Source organism: Littorina saxatilis, unplaced genomic scaffold, assembly GCF_037325665.1.
Source record: "Littorina saxatilis isolate snail1 unplaced genomic scaffold, US_GU_Lsax_2.0 scaffold_2112, whole genome shotgun sequence".
In the NCBI taxonomy this organism is placed as follows: domain Eukaryota; kingdom Metazoa; phylum Mollusca; class Gastropoda; order Littorinimorpha; family Littorinidae; genus Littorina; species Littorina saxatilis.
The window spans coordinates 1-17,886 of NW_027128380.1; the positions used below are offsets into that span (position 1 = coordinate 1).

Genomic DNA, 17,886 nt, shown 5'->3' on the forward strand with positions numbered 1-17,886 from the left:
TCTCTTTTTCTCTCCGCTGTTATTGTATTTTTGCCTCCAGAGCACAGCTAATATAAATTGTTTGTTTTTGCGAAGCCTCTGTATAGAAGTGTAGCCTAGAAATGACATGAACAAATATATGTAATAATCATTTACAGCATCTTGCCTCTGTATAGAAGTGTAGCCTAGAAATGACATGAACAAATATATGTAATAATCATTTACAGCATCTTGCCTCAGGTGAAGTATTTCTCTAATATCGCTTGCGGATTTCATTCTCTTTAATGCTTCCAGTGTAGATTTTATAGTCTTGATGCAATCACTTCTGATTGTTTGTAGCGCAGGTCTAATTGTTTCAATGCAATCTCATTGCGTGGTTTTGATTCTAGATTTAATAGTTTCAATGCAATCGCCTTTAGTTGTTCACAGTATAGATTTTATAGTGCCAATGCTTTGATACAAAATAGTGAAGTTTGTGCAGTTGTAACCCATTACCACCCTCCACTTCATTTTTCTTACATTTAGTCAAGTTTAGTTTTTGTTATTACATTTGCTTTTGCTTTGCTGTGCATGTTGTAAACTCCAAATTCTAGATACTCCTTTTGTCTAGTTGAAATAAAAATAACAAATACGAAGAGATGTAAAAGCCTGGATTCACATACGTTTGTACTAATGGTCGTGTAAGTGCTGTTACAACATTTCCCTTGTTTTCAGAACCGAAGAAGCTGTACATACTGAGGAGAGCGTGACTGAGACTGCTGGTCTTCTTGCCAATATCACGCAGTTCGCCAAAACATTGCCTCGCTGGGCAAGCCTGCTACTCTTCAGGTTAGTGTTGATGGAAGAGACACAGAGAGAGAGAGAGAGAGAGAGAGAGAGAGAGAGAGGGGGGGAGGGAGAGAGAGGGGGGGGGGAAGAGAGAGAGAGAGGGGGGGAAGAGAGAGAGAGGGGGGAAGAGATAGAGAGAGAGAGGGGGGGGAGAGAGAGAGGGATAGAGAGAGGGAGAGAGAGGGAGGGAGAGAGAGAGAGAGGGAGGGAGAAAGAGAGAGGGAGAGAGAGAGGGGGAGGAAGAGAGAGAGAGAGAGGGGGAGAGAGAGAAAGCGCGAGAGAGAGAGAGAGAAAGAGAGAGGGAGAGAGAGAGAGAAAGAGAGCAGAGGGGGAGGGAGAGAGAGAGAGCGAGGGAGAGAGAGCGAGGGAGAGAGAGAGGGAGGGAGAGAGAGAGAGAGAGAGCGAGGGAGAGAGAGCGAGGGAGAGAGAGGGAGGGAGAGAGAGAGGGAGGAAGAGAGAGATAGAGGGAGGGAGTGAGAGAGAGAAAGACATACACAGAGAGAGGGAGGTGGGGGGGGGGGGCAGACAGACAGACAGTGTGTGTGTGTGTACACGTGCGTGTGTACGTGCGTGTGTATACATGTGTGTCTGTTTGTCTATCTGTCTGTCTGCCTGTTGGTTTGTTGGTTGCTCCGCCTTTCTGTCTGACTTTATCCTCGTGTTGTTTAAAAACGACTGTAGTAAATATGCCTGTCTGCCCACATGTCGGTCGGTTGGTCTTTCTGTCTGGTTATGAGTCTGTCTTTGTTTCTATCCGTCAATATGTTTGTCTGTGCTTGTGTCTGTCTGTGTCTTTTTGAGAGTTTTGACAACTCTTCCTCCGTAATGTTGTGTGCAGGAGAGACGACTCCGACGGTAAAGCTTCCCACAAATTGGACGGGTGAGATATTAAAGGCACAGTAAGCCTCCCGTAAACCATCACAGAGCTCCCCGAGCGTCTACATACAGTACAAGCATACTTCCATTTGAACGCTCACCGAACGGGAACATCCTGGCTACTTTATGTCGAGCGTGAGAAATTTTCAAAGAATTTATTTTCGTGGATTTGGTCCTCAACAACAATGGCGCCTCGTTTTGGTGCTGGACGGCTGTTATGAATATTCAATACCGGAAATCACGCCCGGACAGTAAGCCTCCCTTAAAGTTCGCTCTTTACGGAGGGCACCTAGGATGTTCTCAATCGGTGAGTGTTTAAATGAAAGGGTGTTTGTACTGTGTGTAAAAGCCTGACCGTATCTGTGATGGTTTACGGGAGGCTTACTGTGCCTTTAATCACACCTTCTTATCCTTTTGATTACAAGGAATTACTTGCCCTTCTGTCTAATTTTTTCTACCGCTTAACTATTATGAATTTGTCTTTGTTGTGTTTTTGTTTTGTTTCATAAAATCCTTTGAAGTACAGGAATTTTTTTTAAAACGTCTTTCATCCTATGTCTTTGCGGTTTGAACCCTTACACTGGTGCAATTCTGAAACACATGTTACACAGCCACTGGTGAATTAACCCTTACACTGGTGCAATTCTGTGACACATGTTACACAGCCACTGGTGAATTAACCCTTACACTGGTGCAATTCTGTGACACATGTTACACAGCCACTGGTGAATTAACCCTTACACTGGTGCAATTCTGAAACACATGTTACACAGCCAATGGTGAATTAACAGAGAGAAAAATAAAGAAAAACGGCCATATAGGTTTTCGCATCCATGGGAGGTAATCGGAACCGACCAAACAGACTGAGCCAGTAGCGCGACATATGTCGTGACAACCAGGTGACAGTATACGTAAAGTAGCGCGACATATGTCGCGACAACCAGGTGACAGTATACGTAAAGTAGCGCGACATATGTCGCGACAACCAGGTGACAGTATACGTAAAGTAGCGCGACATATGTCGCGACAACCAGGTGACAGTATACGTAAAGTAGTGCGACATATGTCGCGACAACCGCGCCTAAGGGACCGCTCGTAATTATTATTTAATTGGTTGGTGTTTTTTTTCTCCTTTGTTTGTTTGTTTTGTTCCTTTGCTTTTTCAGTTCGGTTTTTGTTGTGTATTTGCTTGTTTGTTTGTCTGTCTGTCTGTTTACTTTTTGTCTGTTTATTTTCCGTTGTTTCTGTGCCGGGTCCCTTGTTGGCAAGACATCGAGTTGTATCGGCTGAATGTATCACCTGACCTCCTTTACTCTTCCCCGCCTTCTTTCTCCGTTGCGCCCCCACCCCCTTTAGTCGTGAGTATTTATATTCCAGGTCTGTCTGTTGTTATTTAGTTATCAGAAAACTAGTGTCTGTTCCATTGGTCTTAGCTTGTTTTTTTCCCAGGTTGTTTTTGTGATGTCTCCGATGCTTGGAAGATATGAGTTAGGTTAGATACGGACATGTCTAACCCGTGTCTGACGAAAGCATTCCTGAATAATCTGGATCTCTTGTTGATTTTACATTTAGTCAAGTTTTGACTAAATGTTTTAACATAGATGGGGAATCGAAACGAGGGTCGTGGTGTATGTGTGTCTGTGTGTATGTGTAGAGCGATTCAGAGAAAACTACTGGACAGATCTTCATGAAACTTTACACGAGGGTTCCTGAGTATGATATCCCCAGACTTTGTTTTCATTTTTTCAATAAATCTCTTTGATGACGTCATATCCGGTTTTTTTGTAAAAGTTGAGGCCGCACTGTCACACCCTCATTTTTAGATCAAATTGATTGAAACTTTAGCCAAGCAATCTTCGACGAAGCCCGGACTATTGGATTGCATTTCAGCTTCGAAGCTTACAATTTAATTGAAAAGTTTGGTCATTAAAAATCTCAAAATGCTAATTAACATTAACATTTAGGCCTAGGTAATCGATTCAAAAATGATTTCATCTTATTCTCTATTGTTTCCTGATTTCAGAAACATATTAATATATTATGTTTGGATAAAAAAAACAAGCTCAAAAAATTAAAAAGAATACAGAAAAGCGTGATTTCCTGCTTAGCGCAAGAGACGCTACTGCTCTTTACTGGTGTAGGATCCGGTCCGGTCCCCCCTCTGAAGTAGTCCCCCGGGGGACCAATTCGTGGCAAAAACTGCTCTATAATGGTCCCCCCTTAGACATCCAGCCTCGTTTTTCTTAGGCATTCAAGCAATTTTCAATCTATATCTTCGTCCGGTATTATGCAGTGCACAGACAGCAATCTCTTTGTTTGACTATATTTTGCAGAAAATAAAATAGATCTGATTTATAATGCCGTTCAACAGAAAAATCACATGAAATAAAATGAATAATAAATAAATACTGATAAGAAGAAATGAAAGCAGTCTCTGATTCTTTCCTTTCTTTTCTCTGAAATTGCTGGTAACATTACTAACATTGTAACAAGAAAAACGAGGCTGGATGTCTAAGGGGGGACCATTATAGAGCAGTTTTTGCCACGAATTGGTCCCCCGGGGGACTACTTCAGAGGGGGGACCGGACCGGATCCTACACCGGCTTGTTAATTTCTCTTTGTTTTGCCCGTGAAAAGAGACGGGCGCAGTGGCGTGGTGGTAAGACGTTGGTCTCCTAATCGGGAGGTCGTGAGTTCGAATCCCGGTCGCTGCCGCCTGGTGGGTTAAGAGTGGAGATTTTTCCGACTTAACCCCCGTCGTGTGTACACGCAAGCACAAGACCGAGTGCGCACGGAAAAGATCCTGTAATTCTTGTCAGAGTTCGGTGGGTTATAGAAACACGAAAATACCCAGCATGCCTCCCCCGAATTCGGCGTGTGCTGCCTGAATGGCGGGGTAAAAACGGCCATACACGTAAATATCCACTCGTGCTAAAAACATGAGTGAACGTGGGAGTCTAAGCCCATGAACGAAGAAGAAGAAGCACGTGAAAAGTGAGCGATTTCCTTGTCGCGGGGATTGACGAAGCTGTATTGTCTCCTGTTTCATTCCGTGAGTTCGACATCTTGACTAAAATGTAGTAATTTCGCCTTACGCGACTTGTTTTCTTCTTCAGAACCAGCTTCAGTGTGACAAAGGCGAAGGGTGTGAAGCGGGAAGAAGTGTGAGTACATTACAGTGATGGGCTTTCTCATCCGTATTCCCTCATTCAGTCATGGCCTCTTGTTCAAAGATTTAGAAGGAAAAAAACAGACACAGACAGACAGATACACACACACACACACACACACACACACACACACACACACACACACACACACACACACACACACACACACACACACACACACACACACACACACACACACACACACACACACACACACACACACGCTTTACATCTGGGTTTTTTCTTGTGTGTATGTGTTTTTTCATCATGATTGTAAACAATCTTTAGAAAGTAGTTTACACCAACATGGCAAGATTGCTTTGTGTGTGTGTGCAGTGCATTGCCGGGGATTGAGAAACCTCCAGGTGTACCACTCAAGAAGTAAGTCAAATCGAAACACATGACACACACATACACACACATAGAGAACACATGGCTAGCTGTGTCGTACCAGATTTACACGAGTTGCTTGTTTAAATATTGAACTGCGAGCCAAAGCTTCGTTAGACAATCAACTATTCTCGTGTGGAAGAAAACTCTCTCCCACGACCAAGTCTGAATAGCATTTATGTATCACAGCTTCAACAGAGGAGAGAACAAACACGTTTTGAGTACTCACGCTTTGACAGGCTAGCTAACCACACCAGCCCTGTCGTGATTGTAGAGAGATCTACTTTCACAGAAAAGACCGAACAACTATGATGAATGACATCTCGGTATGTGTGAATGACGTCACTGTCACCGTCACATTCTGTATCATATGAAGCATCGCATTCTTTATGACGTCTTTCTGTGTCTGCATAATCTAGGCTAAATGTTTGTTCTTGTCGGTATGTTTGTCTTCTATGCTCACAAATCTGTCCTTCTAAATTCAGACTCATAGGCCTCATGAGCGAGCCACTTTCCAAGGGCATCTAAATTCGCGTGTGGAAACAGTACTGTCGTCTGGGATCAGTGTTTGTTTGTTTGTCTTTCATTGCCTCTTTTTGCGAAAGGCGCCAAGAGTTCCGTTTGGCTCTGATTACTGCTGTTCAAATCCCCCTTCCCCTATCTCCTTCTCTCCCTTATCTCTCTCTCTCTCTCTCTCTCTCTCTCTCTCTCTCTCTCTCTCTCTCTCTCTCTCTCTCTCTCTCTCTCTCTCTCTCTCTCTCTTTGCACCTTGTCATGAACATTTATAAACTACAATGTTTCATATAATGCACTTATGTACATAAACTTATACTGTTTTACTAATTATGTAAGTATGTAGTAGTAGTTATTATAGTAGATTTAGTCCCTCTTTAGGGCGAGGGCCAGATGCAAAAAAGTATACCAATGCTTATTCTGTTACCCTCGTAAAATAAAGAATTGTCATTGTCATTGTCATTGTCATTGTCATTGTCTCTCTCTCTCTCTCTCTCTCTCTCTCTCTCTCTCTCTCTCTCTCTCTCTCTCTCTCTCTTTTTCTCTCTCTCGCGCGCGTGTGTATGTGTGTGTGTGTGTATGCTTTTGCTATCAAGCATATGATACCTACTGTAATAGTTCCATGCATTTGTTGTATGCATTTAATGACTGCTTCAGATGTGTATATTTGCATATAATTTGCTGTGTGTGTGCCCACACACGTGTGTATATGTATGTGTGTGTGTGTGTTTGTGTGTGTGTGTGTGTGTGTGTGTGTGTGTGTGTGTGTGTGTGTGTGTGTGTGTGTGTGTGTGTGTGTGTGTGTGTTTCCGTGTCCGTGTCTGTACGTGTATAGGCTACCTGTGTATGTGTCATGGTGTCGTTTGACAATGTTTGCTTAAGTTATATCATCTTTCCAAGCTATGTTTTCATGATTATGTCTCAACATTTGGCAGGCTCTTTCTTTATTTTGCCTCACTTATTTGCATGTGTAGGCTATGTTTAAAGCCCAATGTATCTCACCCTTATTAATTTCGTTTTATGCACCAATTTCATTTGTCTGAAAATTGTCAAAATCAACTCATTGATTAGAACAATAAAACATCCATCCATCCATCCATCCATCCATCTCTCTCTCTCTCTCTCTCTCTCTCTCTCTCTCTCTCTCTCTCTCTCTCTCTCTCTCTCTCTCTTCTCTCTCTCTCTCTCTCTCTCTCTCTCTCTCTCTCTCTCTCTCATCTATCTATATATATATATCTCTCACACACACAAACACACATACACACACACACACACAAACACACTTACACACACACACTCTCTCTTTGACTCTGTCTCAGGCAACCAACAATGATTTGATGGCTCTGTTTTCAGACCTCGCTACCCCCTCTGGTGGTGGAAGGGTTGGTCTCGGTCAGCCACGTCCAAGCTAGGAGACCAGTATATCGGTGACCGGCCCTTCTTCCCGCCATGCAACACAAAGTCTCGCGGTACTCCCAGAACCAAATTGTATGGTGTTCGGGTAAGAATCGGGTTAGATCATTTGCGGTCATCTTTATCTTTACACGTATCATAATCAATGTTTTAATGTAGTACAGTGGGGTTTAATTTAATATTTTGTTTCAGATGTAAGATTTAATCCAAAGAACTTTAGATTCATACAGCACATTGGATTTGTTTGTTTGTTTGTTTGTTTGTGACTGTAACGTATTGTTTTGTCAATAACAAACGTTCAAACAACTTACCTTTCTTGTTTTTTGTTTGTTTGTTTGTTTGTTTGTATTGCTTGTTTGTATGTTTGCTTGTTTGTAGTTTGTTAATCTGCATAGGCCTGTCATATAAGTCTAAGGTTTACAATACTAAAAGTATTCATTGTACGTTATGTTGTTGTTGTTTGTTGTTTCATGGTTCAGCTTGGCACTCTTTGTTTCCTTGTTTGATCAAGTCGTATATCTAAACTCTCCAGCTTGACTTTTGCCACGCTACTTTCCCGAACCAATAACGCTCTTTCTCATGAAACGGCATGCTCTTTTCGCTGATTGTCATCATTTTACGACGTGTGGAATTATTACAAGCTGACTATCTGCGCCTCGATATTTTATTTATGTTCTTACGTTTTATGTTGTTTATTGTGATACACCACACCCGAGTTTCTCGTAATTGAGATAATAAAGTGTTATATGTCTATGTCTATGTGTGTGTGTGTGTGTGTGTGTTTGTCGGTCGGTCGATCTCACTCTGCACTGAAAGTATCCAGACTACTGATTTGTGGTAAGTACCCAAGTGGAGGGAGAGAGGACTGGGTGGCCGAGTGGTAACGACTGGGTGGCCGAGTGGTAACGACTGGGTGGCCGAGTGGTAACGACTGGGTGGCCGAGTGGCAACGACTGGGTGGCCGAGTGGTAACGACTGGGTGGCCGAGTGGTAACGACTGGGTGGCCGAGTGGTAACGACTGGGTGGCCGAGTGGTAACGACTGGGTGGCCGAGTGGTAACGACTGGGTGGCCGAGTGGTAACGCACTTGCGCTCGGAAGTGAGAGGTTGCGAATTCGACCCTGGGTCAGGGCGTTAGCAATTTTCTCCCCCCTTTCCTAACCTAGGTGGTGGGTTCAAGTGCTAGTCTTTCGGATGAGACGAAAAACCGAGGTCCCTTCGTGCACATTGGGGTGTGCACGTTAAAGATCCCACGATTGACAAAAGGCTCTTTCCTGGCAAAATTGTATAGGCATAGATAAAAATGTCCACCAAAATACCTGTGTGACTTGGAATAATAGGCCGTGAAAAGTAGGATATGCGCCGAAATGGCTGGGATCTGCTGGCCGATGTGAATGCGTGATGTATTGTGTAAAAAAAAAAAATGCCATCTCACACGGCATAAATAAATCCCTGCGCCTTGAATATGTGCGCGATATAAATTGCATAAAATAAAAAAAATAAAAATAAATAAATCCTTGCGCTTAGAACTGTACCCACGGAATACGCGCGATATAAGCCTCATATTGATTGATTGATTGATTGATTGATTGATTGATTGATTGATATTCCTCGAAAAAGCCAGGCCAGATCTGAAATAGTGAGACGAATCGTTCACACAGGAAGGACTGTACACAAGTATTACTGCCTACTGCCAACAAATATCCTGCATGTGGTTATGCAAGAATATCAATTTTATTTGATTTAATTAGTTAATGGATGTAAGATAAGAAGGGTGGAGACGGAAAAATAAACAAATTGCTTGCGTGCATTTGATCATTTGTATGATTGATTGTTTATTTGAAGGATTGATTGACTGATTGATTGATTGATTGATTGATTTTTGGATGTCATGAATGATTGATTGATTGATTCATTTATTTCTCAATTGATTGATTTCTTGATTTCTTGACCGATTGCTGGAATGATTGATTACAGGAACCACACAACTATCTACCAACAACGAAAGCCCCGTGTTGGTACCAAGTCCCACAACTCCTCAGAGGCTTCCATTGTCTCCCTTACTTTTACATCGTGGGCGTGTCGAAGTGCGGAACGGGCGACTTGTACCGACGAATCCGTCATCACCCCGACATGATGAAGGGGACGTTGAAAGAGTACCACTGGTGGGACAGGGGCCGCTTTGGGGACGTCTACAGTGATGACCTGCCCATCAAGGTCACACAACCCAAAGGTGGGGGGAATGGAAGGGGGTGGGGTGGGGAGAGAGATAGAGAGGAGAGAGAGAGAGGAGAGAGAGCGAGAGAGAGAGAGAGAGACTGAGAGAGAGAGAGAGAGAGAGAGCTGACAGAGTACCACTGGTGGGATAGGGACCGCTTTGGTGACGTCTACAGTGATGACCTGCCCATCAAGGTCACACAACACAAAGGTGGGGGAAGGAAGGGGGAGGGGGGGCAGAGAGAGGGAGACAAAGAGACTGAGACAGAGCGAGAGAGAGAGAGAGAGAGAGAGGTTGGGGGGGGAGGGTATACAGTGGTGACCTACCCATCAAAGTTCAACAACCCAAAGGTGGGGAGAAGGAAGGGATGGGGGTGGTTTGGGAGAGAGAAAGAAAGAGAGAGAGGCCGCTTTAGGGACTTCTACAGTGACGACTTGCCCATCAACGTTTAACAACCCAAAGGTGGGAGAAGGAAGAGGTTTGGGGTGTGGAGGGGGGGTGTGGGTGTGTGTGTTTGAGAGGGAGAGAGAGAAGAAGAGAGTCCGAGAGACAGAGAGACCGAGAGTATACATGTTAATTTGTCTAGCTGACTATCAGATGGGTTTACTTAGTGCATGAGTAGTTCAGATGAAGTGGTTGACTGACTGACAGACTGACTCACTCACTCTCTGCTTGGTTGACCTGATGACAGATACTTGCCGAAAGGAAATCTCAAATAATGTCTTGCCATAAAACAAATAAACATATCTTTTAACTGTGTGTCATATTGTTTTGTCCATGGCAGGAATACGGATACCGTTCAAGGAATACTCAGAACTCATTACAGGCAAACAAGGTATCGTCTCCGTGTTGGACGACCTCAACAAAACGGGGACATCCACACGAATATTCGGTAACTACGAAATTACTCACTCCCGTATACTATGTTGTCTCTGTTTGGGACAACCTCAAAAGAACAAAGACATCCACAGGAACATTTAGTAAATACCTACGGAAATATTCACTTGAGTGCAGACCAAGAAGAATCTTTATAAAATTCATCAAATTGATATTCCCAAGAGAAAAACATTTGAAACACAGTTTAACAAATCTTCAGAACGAATTATTACAATCATCTAAGGAACGACCTTTGGTGTTTATTTTCCAAACACCATTGATCATTTACATTGCTTGATAAGAAAGTATGTCGACACTGAACTCGATCTCGCATTCGGCGAGAAAGCTTCTTTATCTGAATAATAATACCCTCATCCGTTCTAATTAGTAATACCTTCATGGGAGGCGCAATCCAACATTCAATGAAACAAACTTAAAGAGAATCTTTTATGACATCCAATAACGAAAAATACTTAGTGCACTTCATCCAACGCGTAATGTCGCTGCATGTTGTGTTCTTTAATTGTCAATGTCTCTGATGGTTCCGAGAGTTTTTTTCTCATAAAATGGTAATCAAAAACTAAATGCACAGTACATGTATTGCTAGGGATTGTCTTACGTGTGCAGGTGACCATTCTCCGTCATACTTCAATGACGTCAAACTGTGGCAAATGCTGGATGGTAACCAAGGCTGCACAGAGCCGCGTGTTACGATTGGTCAACACATTCATCACCTGACTCCCAATGCTAAAATTATCCTGGTCGTCAGGCATCCAACACCAAGGTATGAAGCGTGGTTCCTATAAGTATAAAGGAACATCCCCTGTGTGTTTCCAGGCTTGGTAGGTTTTGAGGCCCACGAGAACAAAACCGATTGAAAAGTATAAAACATGCTGATACAGGACCTGCGTGGACTTATACGAAGACGTTAGAGTGTGTAGTGGGATATATTCGTTGAATTAGTTTGTGTTTGCCACCTAATGTCAATCTACTGCATTATCATTTAATCACCGCCCCCTTCCTCCCCAGGCCTTCCTCTCAAAAAACAAAATAAATAAATGAAATATCCTTCTCTAAACAGAAAGCACGAAGACTGTTGATGTGAGGTATTTGCCCAAGTGAATGGATGCTGTTATGTCACGTCAAAGCAAAAATCGATCTTGGAGGGATGAACAAAATTGCTTACGCGAGAATGAATGTATAGTATTATTTACGAGAAACACCTGGCTCGATCACGACTGTCCTTCTTCTTCTTCTTCTGCGTTCGTGGGCTGAAACTCCCACGTACACTCGTGTTTTTTGCACGAGTGGAATTTTACGTGTATGACCGTTTTTTACCCCGCCATTTAGGCAGCCATACGCCGTTTTCGGAGGAAGCATGCTGGGTATTTTCGTGTTTCTATAACCCACCGAACTCTGACATGGATTACAGGATCTTTTTCGTGCGCACTACTTGGTCTTGTGTTTGCGTGTACACACGGGGGGGTGTTCGGACACCGAGGAGAGTCTGCACACAAAATTGACTCTGAGAAATAAATCTCTCGCCGAACGTGGGGACGAACTCACGCTGACAGCGGCCAACTGGATACAAATCCAGCGCGCTACCGACTGAGCTACATCCCCGCCACGATCACTGTCCAAAACGTCCAAGCTGTTTAACTTTTCTACACAAATCCAAAAAAAGATGGACTGCCAACGTTCCAAAATTCAGAATAAAAAAACCCCAAGATTGGTAGCTTATCGGAACGTGTCATTATTGACAAAACAAAACGTTACATTTACAGTACGTCGACCCAGTGGTCTTTTAAGTTGACAGACACAGAGGGGCGCGGATGTAGCTCAGTCGGTAGCGCCGCGCTGGATTTGTATCCAGTTGGCCGCTGTCAGCGTGAGTTCGTCCCCACGTTCGGCGAGAGATTTATTTCTCAGAGTCAACTTTGTGTGCAGACTCTCCTCTGTGTCCGAACACCCCCCCCCCCCCCCCCCCCCCCCCCCCCCGTGTGTACACGCAAGCACAAGACCAAGTGCGCACGAAAAAGATCCTGTAATCCATGTCAGAGTTCGGTGGGTTATAGAAACACGAAAATACCCAGCATGCTTCCTCCGAAAGCGGCGTATGGCTGCCTAAATGGCGGGGTAAAAAACGGTCATACACGTACAAATTCCACTCGTGCAAAAAACACGAGTGTACGTGAGAGTTTCAGCCCAACTTTATGTGCAGACCCAGAGACGGAAGCCATGTCCCACCCCCGTGTCATCACAATGGCACGTAAAAGACCTTGGTCATTCTGCCATAAGTGCAGGTGGCTGAATACACCTAAACACGCAGACACCTGGGTAGCGCGACTCCGTTGCTGCTAGCTTTCCACTGGGAGGAAGCGACCCGAATTTCCCAGCGATGGGACAATAAAGTAATGAAAATGAAAAATGAAAAAAAGCATCTTGCATGCGAGATTCATCGACGATTTTGAGATACGTTCATTATTTGTACCATAAGTGTTTGTCTGTCCGACATCTTCAAAGACCACTGGGTCGACGTACTGTAGATGTAACGTTTTGTTTTGTCAATAATGACCCGTTCCGATGACCCACCATTCTTGTGGGTTTTTTTTTTATTCTGAATTTTTGAACGTTAATAATTAAACGTCGATAGATACATGTTCTAATAACCTACAACTTTTCTACAGGTTATATCACCTGTTCCTGTCACGCGTCCCAGAGAAGTTGATGAGCATACGGAAGTCGGCGTCGTTTGCTTTCCATCGGATGGTCAAAGAATCGGTCAGCATGTACAAGGCTTGCTTTGATCGCTGGTCAATCAGAGAATGTGCCTACAACACCACGCTCTACAACAAGGATAAGGTGAGGAATGTTTTGGGGAGTGTGTGTGTGTGTGTGTGTGTGTGTGTGTGTGTGTGTGTGTGTGTGTGTGTGTGTGTGTACGTGTGTGTGTGTGTGTGTGGATGCGTGTGTGTGTGTATGTGTGTGTGTGTGTGCGTGTGTGTGTGTACGTGTGTGTGTGTGTACGTACGTGTGTGTGTGTGTGTGTGTGTACGTGTGTGTACGAAGACCCAGTTTATAATTTCTATGTCTTTGGTAGTGTCCGGTAACATTCTTCCAACATGCCAATAAGGTATTAGAGGAACTTGAATGTCAACCGCGAAGGTAATTGAAGGACACATTATTCTTGTCTGCTTGCGAGGATAGGCGATGTTCGGAAATAACTCTGTCAAAGTGTGTATGGGTGTATGAAGAGTTGCTTTCTCTTGTTTCCATGAAAACACTAAAACAAACCTACAATGTCACGTGTACCTTGACTCAGTGTTTTCGTGTTAAAGAAAGAAAAAACAAAACGGGAAGGCAACTCTTCCACAACGCATAACAAACCTACAGAGTTATTTCCGAAATAATAATGACAGTTTATATGGCACGAACCACAGTAAACTATGCTCTCCGCGCTATATATATCAATCAATCAATCAATATGAGGCTTTTATCGCGCGTATTCCGTGGGTACAGTTCTAAGCCCAGGGATTTATTTTTTTATTTTATTATTTTTATTTTATGCAATTTATATCGCGCACATATTCAAGGCGCAGGGATTTATTTATATATTAACTATGAATAAATACATACTATCTAAACATCAAATAATTATATATATACATTCTAACAAAATAACGTAACAATAAACTTCCAGCAACTCATATTATCCACTTATTGACCTGTCTCCATGAGTCTATGACAGTTACTCTGTACTGTTTAGGTGAGGCTGTGGGACGGCTTATACTCGCTGTTCCTGATGGACTGGCAGCGTGTGTTTCCAAGGCGACAGATTCACGTCATCAGATACCGTGACCTCATCCGTGACACCTCAAACGTCATCACCGATGTCTTTCGCTTTCTAGAATTGCGTAAGTGCTAATTGACCCATTGTTTTCATTCAAGTGCAAGAGTATAGAAAGCCTGTTGTTCCTCTACCCCCCCCCCCCCCTCCCCCGAAAACAGATTAAATTTTTTTTTTTTTTAAAGTTAAAATACAGCAACATATACTAGAGGGCCCCAAAGGGTTTAAAACCGTGATCGTGATTGGCGTTTTTTGACCTTTCTGTGACCGTGATTGCCGAAATTTCCATTTCTGTGATCGTGATGGGACTTTGCCCGTGATCCGTGATGAAAAAAAAATCAAGTCTCGTGATCGTGATCGTGATTTGTTTTCGTGATCGTGATGGGCATTATTGCAAAGCATTTTATTTTCAACGTACATTTTTCACAGCTGTATCACTCTATGATCCTCTTGTCTATTCGTCAAGGAGCCAACTCCGATTGAAGGGAAGCAACAACACATTCAGAAATATGATTTTGACAGCGATTGCTTCCCTTTAAAAGAACCAATCACACACTGACAAAAAGAGATCCAATCAGAAGGCAAATTGCAAAAGTCTTCCAAACTTCATCCAATGGAAGGGCTTCGTGCAAAAGTTTTGAGTGCATTCAGTCAAATTCGAATTCGAAGATCAAACATGGCGTGCAGCGGTACTGTCATCGAACTTCTGTTATATTTTGTGGATTCAAGCCAGACCAAAGCAGGCGGCGAGAATGCCTTCCTTGGTGGAAAGGTCAGGCTACGGGTCGGTCTTTCCGAAGACGAAATATCAAGGTATGTTGATCTATGTTGCTCTATGACTGTTCTGAATGTAGGAAAAGATCTTGAAATGTGTTCAAGATCTTTGAGTTTGAGTGAGATCATTGACATTGTCGACATTGCCACGTCCGGCTGTCACTCGCTCAGTGTGTCCTCGACTGGCTCGAGATCGAGTCTGCGTGTAGCCAAAACCGAAACTAGAAATGTGTTTTTCATCCCAGCAACGTGGACACGCTTGGCATAGATTCTAATTGTCGCTTCTTTGCATTAAGCTTGGATTTATATTAGCACCTGTAAACTTTAATATCAACAATGGGTTAAATTCAGAAACAATGGCGGGGAGACGTGCCAGTTTGGATCACTTGATCCTCATGTCAAAGACGATCAAAGTCATGTTCGTTGGGGATTTTGTCAGGCATGCTACTTTTCCGGTAATTAACGGAAATTCGATAAAGCCGTTTTCAAAATCCGGTAAAGTCAAATTTTTTCCGGTGAAGTTAAAAAATTTCCGCAAAAACGATCCGTGTGAATATCGCGCAACGCGACCAGGCGCCGGTCCCAATGAAGCCAGCGCACAGTAGTGTTGTTTTCACCAGTTTGGAGGTGTGTTGAATGGTGGTGGGGGGAGGCTAAAATGGGATTTTTAACAAGATCACAACACTATTACAGCCCGGAAAATGATGCCCAGAATGCACCAGATTGCACAGATTTTAACCGTTTTTTGACAAAATTTCCGGGGGGCATGCCCCCGGACCCCCCTAGTTGGCTCGCCTGCTTCGCAGGCTCAGGCTTGTGGCTTCGCCACTGGCACTGCGCGCTTCTTTCAGGTAAAACCATTTTTGGCCTGTAGCATTCCTGTTTGTTTTTCAAGGACATGAAACCAGGCGATGGTGTACCCCCATCACACATTCATGTACTTTAATTTCAATCCACCCAATAGTTGGGGAGAAAATGGGTTTTCAAGATTTTGCTCTGGAAATGTCAAAATGTGCAAGTATATATTCATGTGTGTGAGTGAGGGTGTGTGAGTTGAATGTGTATGAGTGTAGAGAGAGAGAGAGAGAGAGAGAGAGAGAGAGAGAGAGAGAGAGAGAGAGAGAGAGAGAGAGAGAGAGAGAGAGAGAGAGAGAGAGAGAGAGATAACGAAATAGAGAGAGAGAGAGAGAGCGAGAGAGAGAGAGAGAGAGAGAGAGAGAGAGAGAGAGAGAGAGAGAGAGAGAGAGAGAGAGAGAGAGAGAGAGAGAAAACAATGAAAACAACATTCTTGTTACTGATTACAAATCATGATATGTATTTCTATGTGTGTATGAAAGAGAATTCAAAAAATAATAATAAAAAAGTGCAACAGTTCTCACTTTGTGTTGAATAAACAATAGATCCAGAGGAGCGAATTACTGTGTGGTTGTGTTTACTTTGACACGTGCTTTCTGTACATGCAACTTTTACCGTGACCGTGATTTGCCACTGGTGTTCGTGATCGTGAAAACAAAAATCAAGGTAACTGTGATCGTGAAAGCTAAAATTTCCCTTCCCGTGATCGTGATGATACCCCCCCTTTGGGGCCCTCATAGTACATACGTGAATTTTAAAACAACTTATAAAACCATGGGAAAAACAGAAGACGCTGTAATTGTCGCATATCTACTTTGTCTTGAGCCTGTAATACGATTCTATAACGTATTTAACTTCTATTTGAGTTGTCAAGATAGTTCATTGTTTCACACAGCCGCCCTGAACGAGACCCTGATGCGGAGCATGGTGGCAGACAAGTGGTTCGACAAGCGAGAGGAGCACGAGCTGAAGAAGGAGTTCGGCAGCATGGTCCCAGAGACGGTGGACCTGCTCAACGACTTCTACGAGCCCTTCGTGGACAAGTTCGCCGAGATGCTCAATGACGAGCGCTTCATGTGGGGAGACACGGATCATTTGTGAACTCCGTCCTCTCGGAGGATAACCAGATTGACACCAGGCAGTCCGAATCTCCGCGAATTCGAGGATTTCCGCGAAAGCAAAAACACAAATCTTTCTACAGTAGTGCATGTAATTGTGACCTATGCAAGTGCTTGTAAATAACATGTTTTATAGTTTAACCCAGGTGAGAGGGACACAACAGTGTGTTTCTTTACATGAACACTTTATATGTCACAAGAGGGAGTTAATTAATATACAAGGCCAAGATGCTTCAGCTTGAGGGGGCGTTGTCCCCAGACCCCCGGGACCCTGGGCGTTCTTTATTTCCTTGAAACTCATTCTTCCTTGGATGGATTGCCTGGACACTTCGGAGAGCGTGGTGAACACTGAATTTGACACGTATCGAGGCGAATGTTTTAGTTGAACTCGAGAATTTTTTTTGTTTTGTTTTTTTGTCTCGATTAGAAGGTATTATACAGCTTTGCTGATGAAGATGAAAACATTTATATTTATCTGCGTAAAGTGTAGAAGCACGGTTGGCCCTAGTGACGTATTTTGCTGTGCACGGTGATCAGACAGTGTGTTGGGGTGGTATTCACGAGCAAATGCTCCTCTAGGTTGGACCCGTGCACTGGATTGGATTGGAGATCTCAATGAAATATCAGTTTCAACCAATCCAACCGAACGCTTGGTTGCCACCTAGCTGGGTGCTTTGACGTGCACACAACCCTGGGAAGATGTACACGAGAAAGTTATCAACTTTAAGTTCTAGATCAGATTGGCTAAAATATCAAACAAATATTTATACCATCAAATGATTATCACTCTGTGTGTGTGTGTGTGTGTGTGTGTGTGTGTGTGTGTGCATGCGAGCGTGCGTGTGTAAGAGGCAGAAACAGAGAGATAAACATCGCATTGATCTTTCAAACATTAAATGGCGTTCACCCGCAATACTTTACTTGAAAATAATTATATATATGCTTTTAGATTGTAAGCATTTGCATTTTTGTCTGCATCATTATTTTGATTGCGTCATAATGCAAAACTTAGCTTTTGTGTATTCATGT

General features: G+C 43.2%; 1 protein-coding gene across 1 annotated transcript; it reads left to right on the forward strand.

Annotated features, from left to right (window-relative positions):
* Positions 1-693: 693 nt before the first annotated feature.
* LOC138956738 (uncharacterized) lies at positions 694-17,880 on the forward strand (the record flags this gene model as incomplete). Its single annotated transcript, XM_070328014.1, is given in 11 exon segments — positions 694-807; positions 1,646-1,687; positions 4,800-4,847; positions 5,190-5,234; positions 7,110-7,257; positions 9,147-9,402; positions 10,172-10,279; positions 10,891-11,047; positions 12,951-13,125; positions 14,030-14,177; positions 16,635-17,880. Coding segments are annotated over 11 exon segments (1,447 nt in total), but the record flags the coding sequence as incomplete, so codon positions are not given.
* Positions 17,881-17,886: the final 6 nt, after the last annotated feature.